General features: G+C 38.8%; 1 protein-coding gene across 1 annotated transcript in view; it reads right to left on the reverse strand.

Annotated features, from left to right (window-relative positions):
* PRKG2 (protein kinase cGMP-dependent 2) overlaps window positions 1–13,179 on the reverse strand; it is a 308,690-nt gene that overhangs the window by 115,085 nt on the left and 180,426 nt on the right. Inside the window, exon 8 of the mRNA XM_053703230.1 lies at window positions 1,778–1,872. Within this exon, the coding sequence (XP_053559205.1) occupies window positions 1,778–1,872 (95 nt within the window). The remainder of the gene's footprint in view (window positions 1–1,777; window positions 1,873–13,179) is intronic.

The raw sequence follows: 13,179 nt of genomic DNA on the forward strand, positions 1-13,179 counted from the left end.
TTATTAAAATAAAACGATAGAAAAATACATTTTATTAAAAAATGTACTATTGGTATTGGTGATCATAGGGAGAGAAGAGGATGAATCAAGACAAGTCATTCTTTACAAACAATGGCTTGCCATTTATGACATGTAATCACTGTTACTGGCTATAAACAGTGATTACATGATCATGGTATACTTTTTTGGGGATCACTTGACAGCCTCATTTCTGCCAGTATCTAGGCTCCATCAAACTAGTATACAATCATTGTGACTGCACTGTTGCTGGATAGCCTCAAATGCAGGCATCCAGCAACAGCACCTCATCTTGCTAATCTCATCGTATATCTCATGTAATCAATGCACCCCACTGACATTCATGTGATCACTGGGACACCCTGGGGTTAGCTCCAAAGCACTATTTTTGTGCTGCCCCACTGCTGAGACATGCAGAAATAGTACAGCCTTTTCGCTGTCCAGGAGATCTGAGCTATCAGTATCCTGGAAGTGGCTGCAGTGTTGTTCGTAAGGGCTTAACGATAGTGTCACTAAGGGGTTATTAAAAGTTATGGGATATGTTAAGGTATGCTGTTCAAAAGAGGCCAAATAGGCTTCCAAGAAACCAAGGCTTTTGAAATAGAAAAGTCGGAGCATAATTGAAAACAGTTGTAAAAAATGTTTCAAAATGTGAATACTACTGTAGAATTCTCTTAATGCAAAACGCTAACACTGTGAAAAGCAACTGCAAAACCGTATGATAACTGGGTTTTAAAATGAATTTGCATTATTTGGAATTTGTAAATACCCCAAAACCCTCTGTAAGAAATTATTTTTTAATTGATTGACACGGGCACCATTATATCATACAACCTACATCTGTAATTCCCAAGAATATGAAGTCCCTAGCAAACTTTGTTTAATCATGAAATCCATTTTTTTTTTTTTAAATCATTTAGATTTTCTTTTAAAAATAGTCTCATTTTAGATTCTTAAATTTCATTATTTCTTTGCTGATATGTCAGTGTTAAAACTATCTCAAGTTCATAGAATGCAAATTTGTACTCTATTTTTTTTGTCTTCATTCTTAACATATGACGGGAGGGACCTCACTGCATTTGAATGATAACATTTCAGTCTTTTACATTTATTAATCATGTTACCTTTACCCTATGTGTTTCCTGAAGAAAATGAATGGTGCTTGCAATTAAAAATTAAAACATTGTACATTGTACATTGTACAATCAGAATAGATGCTAATGGAATTTTTATGATAGGCCATATTTAAATAGTTAAGGGGATATGAAAGAATACTCGATTAGTTAAAACAAATATGCTAAATGAGCACTTAAAAATTAGTGTAGCCCCTGCTTCAGGGAAATGAGGGAGTTGACATGTTTGCAACTTAAGTTGCATTCTGTCCTCTTCTGAGCAGGCACAAAACTGATTTTCTGTTTCTCTAGTATTCACTGACTAATAAACCAGTTCATGTTGCACTAGAATATTTATGACATCAAACTAGATATGGCTTCCTGTAAAGAACCAAGCCCCCTTGTGTGGTTGTGATGGATGTTTTTCTTTTACAATAATTCCTTTAAGATTATGAAGAAAAATATTATTTACTGAACCATGTTAAGATGCATAAATATTTAGCCATTGTTTAACAGTAATAGATCAGGCAATAAAGCAAAGATTAATTTAATAACTAATCAAGTTACATAAGACATTTTATTCGTCTCGATCTAATACAAATCCTATACAGTATATGCAACTGAAACATGGTATTGTGTCTACTCACCTGATTAGAGCTTTTTCACCAAAGTAATCTCCTTTTTCCAATACTTTAATTAACTGTGGCTCTTGATAGTTTTCCATACTCTGGGTAACTTTAACCTGTCCAAGAAAACAGTATGGAATAAAATTGACATGCAATGTATGAGAGGATTTTTTTTTCTATCCTGCAAAATAAAATATTTCTCTTACATTTTACACTAGAAATAAATATAATCATACGGAAACTCTCTTAATACAGATTTTAAATCAGGTGTGGCTGAATTACAGAATGAAGAGTCCCCTCTTCTTCTGTTAAAGGGACATGAAAGCCAATTTTTTTCTTTCGTGATTTAGAAAGAGCATGTCATTTTAAACAACTTTCTAATTTACTTCTATTATCTAATTTGCTTCATTCTCTTGATATCACTTGCTGAAAAGCATATCTAGATATGCTCAGTAGCTGCTGATTGGTTGCTGCACCTAGAGGCCTTGTGTGATTGGCTCACACATGTGCATTGCTATTTCTTCAACAAAGGATATCTAAAGAATTGAGCAAATTAGATAATAGAAGTAAATTGGAAAGTTGTTTAAAATTGCATGCCCTATCTGAATCATGAAAGTTTAATTTTGACTAGCCTGTCCCTTTAAGCTATTAACAATACTCCACGTTTAATTTTAGTTTAGTATAATACCTACCCCTAGTGCTGAGGGATCAATATAAGGCTTATACCTATTATGCAGCTGTTTTTGTTATGTTTGTTTTTTTAAATAATGTAATCATTTAAGTGATATTCTGTCTTAGATAGCAAAATTGATTTTTAATAAGGTTAAAAGAACAGTAAAGTCAAAATGAAACATTCATGATTCAGAGAGAGCATTTAATTTAAAATACTTTCTTCTGTTAAGTGTGATCAGTCCACGGGTCATCATTACTTGTGGGATATTAACTGCTCCCCTACAGGAAGTGCAAGAGGATTCACCCAGCAGAGTTGCTATATAGCTCCTCCCCTCTACGTCACCTCCAGTCATTCTCTTGCACCCAACGACTAGATAGGATGTGTGAGAGGGCTATGGTGATATATTTAGTTTTTATATCTTCAATCAAAAGTTTGTTATTTTATAATAGCACCGGAGTGTGTTATTCCTTCTCTGGTAGAATTTGAAGAAGAATCTACCTGAGTTTTTCTATGATTTTAGCCGGAGTAGTTAAGATCATATTGCTGTTTCTCGGCCATCTGAGGAGTGAGGTAAACTTCAGATCAGGGGACAGCAGGCAGATTAATCTGCAAAGAGGTATGTAGCAGTTTATTATTTTCTGACATGGAATTGATGAGAAAATCCTGCCATACCGTTATAATGTAAACTCAGCCTTGAATGCAGTAGATGTAGCTGATATCAGGCTGTCATGTATGTATATTTTACACTTCAGTTTTCTGGGAAATGGTACTTCTCTGGCTTTTAAACTGTATACATAGACTTAACCTATTTTGCAGGGACTTGCAATAGGTTTTAAATGACAATTAATTATTGAGGTAAAATGTTTTTTTTGCTGGCATGTAAAAACGTTTTTTTCTCTGAGGTACTGGGTGAAAAAATGTTTTGGGCACTTTTTTTCCACTTGGCAATAGTTTTGATTTAAATTAGAGCAGTTCACTGATCCCTCTCACTGTTATGTGTGTGGGGGAGGGGCCATTTTGGTGCTTTCACTATGCATCAGAAAAACTCAGTCAGAGGTTCATTTTCTTCCTGCATGATCCGGTTCATCTCTACAGAGTTCAGGGATCTCAAGAGTCTTTTTTGAGGGAAGTAATCATACAGCAGAGCTGTGCTGATTGTATTGACTGTGATATAAAAAACGTTTATTTGTGTATTTTTTTTCTGCTGCCTGGGTTAGTTATCATTTGCTGAGGGGAACAATCCTTTGCTAAAACTGTATATTCTGACAAAGATTGATGCTATAACTTAATTATTTTATCTGTTATAATATTTTTCTGTGCTTCTTAAAGGCACAGTTCGTTTTCATATTATTTGTAAATTACTTTGAAAAGTATTTCCAAGTTGCTGTTTATTTGCTAGTGTGTTAAACATGTCTGATTCAGAGGAAGATATCTGTGCTATATGTGTTAATGCCAAAGTGGAGTCCAATAGAAATGTATGTACTAAATGTATTGATGCTACTTTAAAAAATAGTCAATCTGTACAAATTGAACATATTTCACCAAACAACGAGGGGAGAGTTATGCCGACTAACTCGCCTCACGTGTCAGTACCTGCATCTCCCGCTCAGGAGGTGCGTGATATTGTAGCGCCGAGTGCATCTGGGCGGCCATTACAAATCACATTACAAGATATGGCTACTGTTATGACTGAAGTTTTGGCTAAACTACCAGAACTAAGAGGTAAACGTGATCACTCTGGGATGAGAACAGAGTGCGCTGATAATGCAAGGGCCATGTCTGATACTGCGTCACAGTTTGCAGAACATGAAGACGGAGAGCTTCATTCTGTGGGTGACGGTTCTGATCCAAATAAACTGGACTCAGACATTTCAAATTTTAAATTTAAGCTTGAGAACCTCCGTGTGTTACTAGGGGAGGTATTAGCGGCTCTGAATGATTGTAACACAGTTGCAATCCCAGAAAAAATGTGTAGGTTGGATAAATATTTTGCGGTACCGACGAGTACTGACGTTTTTCCTATACCTAAGAGACTTACTGACATTGTTACTAAGGAGTGGGATAGACCCGGTGTGCCTTTCTCACCCCCTCCTATATTCAGAAAAATGTTTCCAATAGACGCCGCCACACGGGACTTATGGCAAATGGTCCCTAAGGTGGAGGGAGCAGTTTCTACTTTAGCTAAGCGTACCACTATCCCAGTGGAGGATAGCTGTGCTTTTTCAGATCCAATGGATAAAAAATTAGAGGGTTACCTTAAGAAAATGTTTGTTCAACAAGGGTTTATATTGCAACCTCTTGCATGTATTGCGCCTGTCACGGCTGCAGCAGCATTTTGGTTTGAGTCTCTGGAAGAGACACTTCAATCATCCACACTAGATGACATCACACACAAACTTAAATTCCTTAAGTTAGCTAATTCATTTATTTCAGATGCCGTAGTACATTTAACTAAACTTGCGGCTAAAAATTCAGGATTCGCCATTCAGGCACGCAGAGCTCTGTGGCTAAAATCCTGGTCAGCTGATGTTACGTCTAAATCTAAATTGCTTAATATTCCTTTCAAAGGGCAGACCTTATTCGGGCCCGGCTTGAAAGAGATTATTGATGACATTACAGGAGGTAAAGGTCATGCCCTGCCTCAGGACAAGGCCAAAGCCAAGGCTAGACAGTCCAATATTCGTTCCTTTCGTAATTTCAAAGCAGGAGCAGCATCAACTTCCTCTGCACCAAAACAGGAAGGAGCTGTTGCTCGCTACAGACAAGGCTGGAAACCTAACCAGTCCTGGAACAGGGGCAAACAGGCCAGAAAACCTGCTGCTGCCCCTAAGACAGCATGAATTGAGGGCCCCCGATCCGGGACCGGATCTAGTGGGGGGCAGACTTTCCCTCTTCGCCCAGGCTTGGGCAAGAGATGTTCAGGATCCCTGGGCGTTAGAGATCATATCTCAGGGATACCTTCTGGACTTCAAATCCTCTCCCCCAAGAGGGAGATTTCATCTGTCAAGGTTGTCAACAAACCTAACAAAGAAGGAAGCGTTTCTACGCTGCGTACAAGATCTTTTATTAATGGGAGTGATCCATCCAGTTCCGCGGTTGGAACAAGGACAAGGGTTTTACTCAAATCTGTTTGTAGTTCCCAAAAAAGAGGGAACCTTCAGGCCAATCTTGGATTTAAAGATCCTAAACAAATTCCTAAGAGTTCCATCGTTCAAGATGGAAACTATTCGAACAATTTTGCCCATGATCCAAGAGGGTCAGTACTTGACCACAGTGGATTTAAAGGATGCTTACCTTCACATACCGATTCACAGAAGTCATTACCGGTATCTAAGGTTTGCCTTTTTAGACAGGCATTACCAGTTTGTAGCTCTTCCATTCGGACTGGCTACAGCTCCAAGAATCTTCACAAAGGTTCTGGGCACTCTTCTGGCGGTACTAAGACCGCGAGGAATTTCAGTAGCTCCGTACTTAGACGACATACTGATACAAGCTTCAAGCTTTCAAACTGCCAAATCTCATACAGAGATAGTACTGGCATTTCTAAGGTCGCATGGATGGAAAGTGAACGAAGAGAAAAGTTCTCTCTTTCCACTCACAAGAGTTCCCTTCCTGGGGACTCTGATAGATTCTGTAGAAATGAAGATTTACCTGACAGAGGACAGGTTAACAAAACTTCAAAGTGCATGCCGTGTCCTTCATTCCATTCAAGAGACCAGAAATTCTCTTCTATGGTGGCTTTATCGGCCACATCTGTCCAGGGGAATGCCATTCAGCAGGCCAGACTGGTCAATTGTAACAACAGACGCCAGCCTACTAGGTTGGGGCGCTGTCTGGAATTCTCTGAAGGCTCAGGGACTATGGAATCAGGAGGAGAGTCTTCTTCCAATAAACATTCTGGAATTGAGAGCAGTCCTCAATGCTCTTCTGGCTTGGCCCCAGTTAGCAACTCGGGGGTTCATCAGGTTCCAGTCGGACAACATCACGACTGTAGCTTATATCAACCATCAGGGAGGGACAAGAAGCTCCCTAGCAATGATGGAAGTATCGAAGATAATTCGCTGGGCAGAGTCTCACTCTTGCCACCTGTCTGCAATCCACATCCCGGGAGTGGAGAACTGGGAGGCGGATTTCTTAAGTCGTCAGACTTTTCATCCGGGGGAGTGGGAACTTCATCCAGAGGTCTTTGCCCAAATACTTCGACGTTGGGGCAAACCAGAGATAGATCTCATGGCGTCTCGACAGAACGCCAAGCTTCCGTGCTACGGGTCCAGATCCAGGGATCCGGGAGCGGTCCTGATAGATGCCTTGACAGCACCATGGACCTTCAGGATGGCTCATGTGTTTCCACCTTTCCCGATGCTTCCTCGATTGATTGCCAGAATCAAACAGGAGAAAGCATCAGTGATTCTAATAGCGCCTGCATGGCCACGCAGGACTTGGTATACAGATCTGGTGGACATGTCATTCTGTCCACCTTGGTCGTCACCTCTGAAACAGGACCTTCTGATTCAGGGTCCTTTCAAACATCAAAATCTAACTTCTCTGAAGCTGACTGCTTGGAAATTGAACGCTTGATCTTATCAAAGCGTGGTTTTTCTGAGTCAGTTATTGATACCTTAATACAGGCTAGGAAGCCTGTTACCAGAAAGATTTACCATAAAATATGGCGTAAATACCTATATTGGTGCGAATCCAAAGGTTACTCTTGGAGTAAGGTTAGGATTCCTAGGATATTGTCTTTTCTACAAGAAGGTTTAGAAAAGGGGTTATCCGCTAGTTCCTTAAAGGGACAGATCTCAGCTCTGTCCATTCTGTTACACAAGCGTCTGTCAGAAGTTCCAGACGTTCAGGCTTTTTGTCAGGCTTTGGCCAGGATTAAACCTGTGTTTAAAGCTGTGGCTCCACCATGGAGTTTAAACCTTGTTCTTAACGTTTTACAGGGTGTTCCGTTTGAACCCCTTCATTCCATTGATATAAAGTTGTTATCTTGGAAAGTTCTATTTTTAATGGCTATTTCCTCGGCTCGAAGAGTCTCTGAGTTATCAGCCTTACATTGTGATTCTCCTTATTTGATTTTTCACTCGGATAAGGTAGTTCTGCGTACTAAGCCTGGGTTCTTACCTAAGGTAGTCACTAACAGGAATATCAATCAGGAGATTGTTGTTCCATCCTTGTGCCCAAATCCTTCTTCGAGGAAGGAACGTCTTTTGCACAATCTGGATGTAGTTCGTGCCCTTAAATTTTATTTACAGGCAACTAAAGATTTTCGACAAACGTCTTCCCTGTTTGTCGTTTACTCTGGTCAGAGGAGAGGTCAAAAAGCTTCTGCTACCTCTCTCTCTTTTTGGCTTCGTAGCATAATTCGTTTAGCTTATGAGACTGCTGGACAGCAGCCTCCTGAAAGAATTACAGCTCATTCCACTAGAGCTGTGGCTTCCACTTGGGCCTTTAAGAATGAGGCCTCTGTTGAACAGATTTGCAAGGCTGCAACTTGGTCTTCGCTTCATACTTTTTCCAAATTTTACAAATTTGACACTTTTGCTTCCTCGGAGGCTATTTTTGGGAGAAAGGTTCTTCAGGCAGTGGTTCCTTCTGTATAAAGAGCCTGCCTATCCCTCCCGTCATCCGTGTACTTTTGCTTTGGTATTGGTATCCCACAAGTAATGATGACCCGTGGACTGATCACACTTAACAGAAGAAAACATAATTTATGCTTACCTGATAAATTCCTTTCTTCTGTAGTGTGATCAGTCCACGGCCCGCCCTGTTTTTTAAGGCAGGTAAATATTTTTTAAATTATACTCCAGTCACCACTACACCCTTGGCTTCTCCTTTCTCGTTGGTCCTTGGTCGAATGACTGGAGGTGACGTAGAGGGGAGGAGCTATATAGCAACTCTGCTGGGTGAATCCTCTTGCACTTCCTGTAGGGGAGCAGTTAATATCCCACAAGTAATGATGACCCGTGGACTGATCACACTACAGAAGAAAGGAATTTATCAGGTAAGCATAAATTATGTTTTTTCAATTTACTTCTATTATCAAATTTGCCGTGTTTTATTAGTACCCTTTGTTGAAGAGTAAAGCTAGATAGACTGATCGGAGCTCAGGAGCGTGCATGTGTCTTTAGCAGTTTATGGCAGTGGTGTTTGCAACTATGTATAACTTGGCTATAAACAGTGTTGCAAACACTACTGCCAGATGGCTAAAGACATGTGCACACTCCTGAGTTCACCAAGGATTACTCTTTAACGAAGGATACCAAGAAATCTAAGCAAAATTGATAATAGCAGTAAATTGTTAAGTTGCTTAAAATGGCATGCTCTATCCAATCCATGTATGTTTAAGTGTGACTTTACTGTCTCTTTAACTTTCTAAAAATATTATTTAGACAAAAAGAAATGCTCAACCAGGAACAAACAATGTATCAGCAGCTTGTCTTTTTGGCAAATGACCATCTGCTTCTTTTAGCTCAATTGTGCTTTTCACAGAAGAGAACTTTTCTGAAGTATATCAGTCTGATCTCACCAAAAAAAGGATAGTCCAACCCTGAGATACAAGGTAGATATCTCCTGGAAAATGGCAACCCTAGATGATCATTTCGGTCTTTTTGAGCCTCATCAGTGAGGTGCAGCCATATCCTAGGTACATTGGTCAGGGATTCCACATGTGGTTTCTCTTCAATCTTAGTATTTGTTAAAATATTACCCCCTCATGTAGAGTTAACAAAAACATCAGTTATTTTGAACATATATGCAAGTGTCAACTTCTACATTGAATTAATAAGATTTGAATGATTACAATTTTATGAAACCAAGAAGAACCATCTTTATTGTACTAAAAACACCATCAAGACTCAAAACAGTTAGGAGAGGCTGTCAGAACAATTGCACATTTTGTAAATATCCCTAATTCAGACACTATTGGTTATCTGGCTTAGAGGAGACTAGGTTCAGAGGGATTAATGGAAAGAAAAACACAAATCCTCCCACAGATTCTGCTTCAAGATCTAGAGTGACAGCTGAAGAGGGACCTGCTCTCCAGCTAGAGTAAGTAGTCTGAGTTTCACTTTGTTATGGAGTCCTCCGGTCAGTCAAGATTAGGTGGGCGGCATTCTCTGGAGAATGGCAGATAGTCATAAACTGGTATTCTTCATTAATGAGAAACTCATTTATCCATTCTTCCTGTGTAGGTGGTAGGGGTGTTTTCCATCTTTTTTTTTACCTATTTTACTATCAAAATTATTCAGGATAACGGATAAAAAATTATTTAGATTATGCTGATCTATGCTTTTATCTACTAGCAGAAAAACTTGTCCCCAGAACTTTTTAATAAATGGGCAAAACCATAGGATGTGGTATAGCTTTCCGTTCTCTCTGCACCCTCTCCAACAGAGATCTTGAGTATGAGGGTATATTTTCTGGATTCTAGTAGGGGTAAGGTACCACCTAGACAAAGTTTTGTTCTACCACTCTGGCTGAGATTGAAGATTTTGCCGTATGTTGAAAAATATTTTGCCATTTTTTTTTGGCTATATTTGCCAATTTTGTGTGTAAGTAGGTAGTTCTTTCATGTCTTTCTGTAATAAAGTATATGATTTAGAAAGTAAATGTTTGATACCGGCTTTGGCTCTACACAAAGTTTCAACTTTTCTTAGGGGCCTTAGTAAATTGTCTTTATTCTTGTTTAGAATTATATAATAGTATAGTTGAGCATATTTAAACCAATCTATGAGAGATATAAAGTCTTTAGTCTAAAGCTCTTCCTGTTCCTGTTATCTGGATTTTGTTTATGTATAATTTCTATCTCCTGGATTTTATTAAGTATGTCTTCTAATTCTTTCTTTTTTTCTCTATTCTGGATGCTTTTAATTTTATTAACTCGCCCCTAATAACACATTTATGTGTGTCCCATAATAAAGAGGGTGAAATATCATCTACATTACTGAGGAGAAAAAAAATCCTCTATCCTGCCTGCTATTTTATCATTTAATTGATAACTGGTTATTCAATAGACTATTGTCTAATCTCCATCGATGTTGTCTCCTCTCTTGATCCCCCCATTTTAGCTGTATTTTTACTGGTGCATGATCTGACCAAGACATATATAGTATCTGTGCTTTATGAACTAGTTCTAAACCCTTAATGTCTGTACAAAAATAATCTATCCTTGAATATGATAGATGGTGGTTTGAGAAGAAGGTATAGTCTCTCTGCTCTGGATAGAGAAGCCTCCAAATATCATACATCGCCATTTCTTTCAGACTATTATTAACTTGTCTAATAATGTGGTTCATTGTGGAAGTTTTTTTCCTTTAATTATCATGATTTGGATCTAGAGTTACATCTCCTCCCATTATGGTGATTTCATTTTGAAAATCTATTATTGAGTTTGTTAATTTTTTAAAGAATAAATGTTGTTTAGTATTTGTATGTTGACAATTGTAATGGGGATTCCTTGTAGGAGAAGGCCTTTTGTACCTCCCCTCCTTATCTCCTTATCTGACAATTAAAAATCTAGTCTTTTATGGAACAGGATACCCACCCCGTTCCTTTTGACTCTATCTAAAGCCAGGTAGCATAATGTGTACTTTTCATTAGTGAATTTGGGTTCACCTCTCTATTTCCCTCAGAGCCATAGATCTCTTTTCAGGGGTGTTCAGCCCTTTAGCATTTATCAAAATAAATTGAATTGTATTCATTCAACCTTTATAACCTTAGCTAAATTGTTCCTTCCTTATAGCTCCAGTTAACTGTACTTTATGATTCATTGTACAATAAAATAACCCACAAAAATTCTACCTATTAACATTTTAAAAAAGAAAATGTTCCTGGATGAGTAGAACTATCTCCTTGCCAGTCTGTTTTATTTATATTTGGAGATAGGGGGAAGAAAAAAAAAGGGAAAAAACACACACTTCATTAAGGGGCTCTGGTGAATCGGCCAAAAAATATTCAGAGGGCATGTGTAACACTCTAAAATAGTGAGATAGCACTCGGTGAGGGAAAAAAAAAAGAAAAAAGGGGTGCTCACACTCAGTTAGGGCTCTCGTGGTCCCAAAAATATGATGTGATAGTCGGTGGTAAAAAAAAAGGGGTACTCATACTCAGTGTCATGATCCAGCCTACAATTGAACCTAGGACCTGTTTCTTTTTCTGCTGCTGTTCTTTCCCAGCCCTGCTGACTTACCTCTTCGCCACCAGATGGCTTGGTCACAGGCTGAGAATATTGGTTTTCTGTTTGCTGCAACTTTGCTTACCAGCTGAAACAAATCATATAATCAGCAGCCTGCTATATTAGGCAGGTTTGCTTTCAGTTCTGGGCCTTGACGTTGAGTGTTGCACTCTGACAGAGCCTCTGATCCTATATCCTGTTTGAATACAGATTTGTTGGATTTCCTGGTGCCTGATTTCTACTTCATTTGGAGACTACTCTTTGGGATTTTCCCTTGGCACTGTGTTTTGTTTCTGGACTGATTTCCTGGCATATGATCTTGACTAATTCTCTGATATTTCCTAAAGACTGCCTCAGGTACTTTTGCTTGCTTGTTACCTGTTACTACAGAGTTCCAGTCTGCAGTCTATGCAAGTATCCTGCTTGTTATTACAAAGATCTGCATTCCTGTTTGTTACTACAAAGTTACCAGTCTACAGCCTATGCAAGTATCCTGCCTGTTATTATTACAAAGATCTGCATTCCTGTCTGTTACTACAAAGTTACCAGTCTACAGCCTATGCAAGTATCCTGCCTGTTATTACAAAGATGTGCATTCCTGTCTGTTACTACGGAGTGCCAGTTTACAGCCTATGCAAGTATCCTGCCTGTTATTACAAAGATGTGCATTCATGCCTGTTACTACAGAGTGCCAGTTTACAGCCTATGCAAGTAGCCTGCCTGTTATTACAAAGATCTGCATTCCTGTCTGTTACTACAAAGTTACCAGTCTACACCTATGCAAGTACCCTGCCTGTTATTATAAAGTTACCTGATTACAGCATCTCTTCATATCCTGCCTGTTACTGCCAAGTTTTGGTCTACAGCATATCTATGTATCCTGCCTGCTATTGCCAAGTTTCTTGTCTACAATTTATTTACATTTTTGTCTGCTTTAAGACTGTCTAAACCAAGTTATTTTGTATTCTTGTCTACACAGAGACTTTCCCTTTTATCTAGTTTGCATCTCTCTGCATTGCTAATAAACCTATCAATAAAACCTTCACCTTTATTTTCTAAAACCCTTGTACCAGTTTAATTATGCCAAAAAGGAAAGACTCACACAGTCAAAACACAACTTTAACCCCAGAACCTGACACCTCTGCACAACAGCTCCCAACACCTGAACCTGCTCCCTTGAAGAGTGTGACACTCAGTGAGGGGCTCTCGTGGTCCCAAAAATATGATGTGATAGTTGGTGGTTGTAAATAATATAGTGCATTTTTTCAGTTCATAGTGACCATAAAAGTGATTCAAGGGATGTGTGTAACACTCAGTGGTAGGGGTCCGTATAGAAAAAAAACAAAACAAAAAAACAACTAAACCCTATCTCTCTCCCATCTTTTCATGTGATGGCCTCATATAAAGTTATTGATAATGTTAAGACCCCTTGTTTTTCATCTTGAGTTCATCCTTTTAAATATCTTATTCCTCAGTACATCCTTTCCTCTTCTGATCTTCTTATCAGGATTACACTGGGGTCCACTCTAACAAGCAGATCTTGTCAATTTTTCTTCTTCTTTCCGACCTCTTCCC

This window comes from Bombina bombina, chromosome 2 (assembly GCF_027579735.1).
Source record: "Bombina bombina isolate aBomBom1 chromosome 2, aBomBom1.pri, whole genome shotgun sequence".
NCBI classification, from domain to species: domain Eukaryota; kingdom Metazoa; phylum Chordata; class Amphibia; order Anura; family Bombinatoridae; genus Bombina; species Bombina bombina.